Consider the following 3,811-nt stretch of genomic DNA (forward strand, 5'->3'; position numbering starts at 1 on the left):
AGATCTAATAGTGTGTTAACTTATTATGAGATGACAGATATGGTATGAGGTCAATGGTCAAGATACTAAAGAAACATAAACAGAAACCACCCATAAAGTGGCCATATGTATAAGGTTTAGTTTAAGCCACATACATCCCATGCCATTGCCATTTCTGCATCAAAATCTTCCCATCTCGCAGGAGTGCAAGGTGTTCTTATTGCAAAGTCATAACCACGTTCCCCCCTGAAAAAAAAAATCCATCAGTTATTCAATTAAAAAAAAGGAAGAGAAGCAGCAGGAAATGAGGAAGAAAATAACTGAATTTTCGTAAGGCATGTATCTAGCTTACATTTTTACAAGGGTTATCCTTGTCCCTTCAAGCTGCTTCCTGAAGAACAATAACATACAGAGAAAGTAAGCATTCGGAGAAATTCTGTTGCCAGTCACATTTTGCACTATGCACACTTACTCTTCAAATGCAGCACTCTGGCACCAAGTAGACAACCAGAAATCCTCACCAACAATTCTGTAGAGATCAGAGCATGATTTTGCATGCATGATCTGCACATCAAGCATTCAAGTTTCCATTTTCAGAGAAACATAGACAAAGGAATCTTTGCTATTTTATTATATCATAAGAATCAGAACAATACAATGGTACATAACAGCCAACACGGACCATTATAAAAAATCCGAAGACATTTGATACCAAGTAATCTATATGGAAGCATTTCTTTTCAGAAGTTCATTGCCCAAAATGAAATCCTTAAGATTCAATTATATTTATGAAGCATGTCAAGTTAATTCAAAACAACTAAAACGTTAACAAAAATTTAAAGATTATTCGTTTCAGTCTATCTAACTTGACAAATAAGAAACATCAATATCATGCACCTTGCAGATTTCAATCATCTATTCTAGGCACACAATAAACCTATCTATTGATATGGCTGGCTGAGGAGCGACATAACACTTGATTCTCCTGACATGTTGTGTCTCTTATAAACTGGTCTATTGAAAACTTAAATGATATAGAATACCAAATAGTGTACGAGATACAAGCGCAGATTTAGAGTATCACCCAGCAAACAATGGCATAAGAGGTGCATTAACACACTAAAATTAGCATTAATACACTAACATTATAACTTTCCAAAGCTGTACCTTTTTGAGGTTAAAAGTCATGTAGTTGCTTTCTGCATGGTAAACCAAGTAATTTTAAAGCTACAAACTCACCTCTTCCAGTTTCCCATCTTTGGCAAGATGGATGATCTTGTCTTTTTTGCTGTAGACATATGATCTCTCTTTCATGACAGTCTTTGCAATATCCAATGTCCTGCGGGATCTAGAAATAATAAGTACTTCCAAGCTAGTTTACTAATTAACTAAGAATAACTAAAAAGAATGAAAAAGTTAAAATAAAATCACCAACTTTACCTTTCATAATTAGGGAAGTAACGGACAACTTTGGCTTGTCCAAGAATCAAAGGTGTGTGAGAGCCAAACCCAGAATTAAACTCCTCACTGAAATGCAAAAAATTCAATTCAAAGTCCATATAAAATCTGAATTTCATACAATTCTGAAATAATAATCTGAAGAACTGCAAGAAATAGAAGCAAAAATAAATCAGATCTAGAGAATAACAGAACTATGATCCTATTTTGAATAAATGGAAAGCTATCCTAGTAAACCAATCAATGAAAAATTTAACTTTGACCATCTTTCAATTGCAATAATTGGTCACCCCGATTTCTGCACAACTGCAATTATATCCACCTTTTCTGGTCCTAAAATAAGATCATAAGTGTGTGTGTGTGTGCGTGTGTGTGTGAAAGATTAATTTGTTGGTAAATGTGGATAAAAGAAAAAAAGACAGTTCCAAAAGCAGAATTTTTTTTCAACATTTTCCTTTTAGTCTACTTGTTTATTTTGTAATGTGACAGTACTTTTACCATTTTATCCGTTATATATTACAAAATCAAACATCACTTTTTCTTTCATACAATTCAAACAAAATATATTACCAGTTAACTGAAATGTGATTTTAGTTAACATATTGAAACAAATTTATTTCATTACAATCAATCATAAATAAAATCAACTATATTTATTGTTGATTATTGAAAATATCTTACTTTCAAACAAAAGGCAATCCATCATCTCATATTTATTGTTGATTATTGAAACTCTCTTACTTTCAAACAAAAGGCAATCCATCATCTCTCATGGATATCTAAGACTCACACGAAAGAAGTAGAAGTGTTCAAATAAGGATAAAAGTTATGTGTATACAACATTATACATACAATATTGAAGAGAAGCGAGAAATAATACAAAGAAAAGCGAGGAATTATACATACAAAATTGAAGAAAGTAAATAGATAGTCAAAACAAGAACAATATAAAACTTTCTATTTAAAGAAATTATGAATCTAAATTATTGGAAGAGGAGCCTTAGAGCAACGGTTGAGTTGTCTCCGCATGACCTCAAGGTCTCGGGTTCAAGCCGTGGAAACAGCCACTGATGTAATTATCAGGTTAGGCTATGTACATTACACTCTTTGGGTGCAGCCCTTCCCCAAACCCTGTATTAACGCGGGATGCTTGTACACCGGGCTGTGCTTTTCTTTTTTTAAAGAAATTATGAATCTAAATTTATTTATTGTTCAAAACAAGAGAAAAACTAGTGTGTATGTCTCATTATTTATAGTGCCTCTGACCCACATATAACCTAAAAAGATCAAGGAAGAAAGTAGGAATTGGACTTCAAGCCAACAAGCCAATAAAGGGGCCAGTGAAGGTTTACAAGAGAAGGCAGAGACAAAGATTAAAGGTAGAAATGAAAATGAACTGAAAGAAGGTTGCAGAGAATAGTCTGGGGAAACTGCAAGAAAGAGGTGAGGGAGGAATTCAGTAGCCTGGGCAGTGTGCCATGGCTTATGCCATTAGGCAAAGATAGCATCCTGTTTCTTTGATTATTTCCTATTAAACATGTCTAAATAGAGCCTGTTGTTGAGATTGGGGGCTTTGCCTCTGGATTATCTATCCAATTTCCAGTACTAATACTAGAATATATCATTATTTAAATAACTCCTTAGAATATCAAAGAAGGTTTCTCACTAATGGAATTTATATTTCCTTATATTTCATGATTTGCTTCCTTATTTAATTAGGTTTTGGAGTCTAGCATTATTGTAAAAAGGGCTTAATGCAGTTTGTATTGCATCACGATAACATTGTTCTATTGTTCAGAGTCTATTCTATTTTTTCTTCCTTCCTTGCCTAGAATCCATATATCATTAACAATTTCAGAGTGTATGCGTGTGTTCAGAAGACTAACAAACAATGGAATAGTTAGAAATCTTAATTAAGAAGCAGCACACCTCTAAATTTAGACTCAAAAAGACAAAAAAATGAGTTGGTGGCGGGCAAAGTATCAAGGGGAAAAAAGGATGTGTTTTTCTAATAATGAAAAGAGTTCACAAGTTCACATCAACAACATAGCATGCGACAATAGTTTCTCAACTTATCTTTGAGAACAATTTAGATATGCTCCGTTGCAGCATAAAATTGTTGGAGAAAACATAAGTGGCACTGAAACATAAATTACTCTATACTGATACTTAGTGCAAAGATGGGATACCTTAGCTTGTTCACCCACACAACAGGGTCACAAGGCTCAGAAATCTGTCTCCATCTAACAGCCAGTGAGTAAACATCTTGCCATGACATGGTACGACTGGATGATCTTTCTTCTATAGTGCCGTGTGAATATGATTCCAAGGCACTGCTCGTACTACAACCAGCCCCTCCTCTGTTTCCTCTGTT

General features: G+C 34.1%; 1 protein-coding gene across 1 annotated transcript in view; it reads right to left on the minus strand.

Annotated features, from left to right (window-relative positions):
• Positions 1–3,811, minus strand: part of LOC107627349 (suppressor of RPS4-RLD 1) — a gene marked incomplete in the record, with an annotated part of 13,599 nt that overhangs the window by 1,209 nt on the left and 8,579 nt on the right. The window contains 6 exon segments of the mRNA XM_016330193.2: positions 135–225; positions 332–370; positions 452–543; positions 1,219–1,318; positions 1,420–1,506; positions 3,627–3,803. Of these exon segments, the coding sequence (XP_016185679.1) occupies positions 135–225; positions 332–370; positions 452–543; positions 1,219–1,318; positions 1,420–1,506; positions 3,627–3,803 (586 nt within the window).

Source organism: Arachis ipaensis, chromosome B01 (assembly GCF_000816755.2).
Source record: "Arachis ipaensis cultivar K30076 chromosome B01, Araip1.1, whole genome shotgun sequence".
NCBI classification, from domain to species: Eukaryota; Viridiplantae; Streptophyta; class Magnoliopsida; order Fabales; family Fabaceae; genus Arachis; species Arachis ipaensis.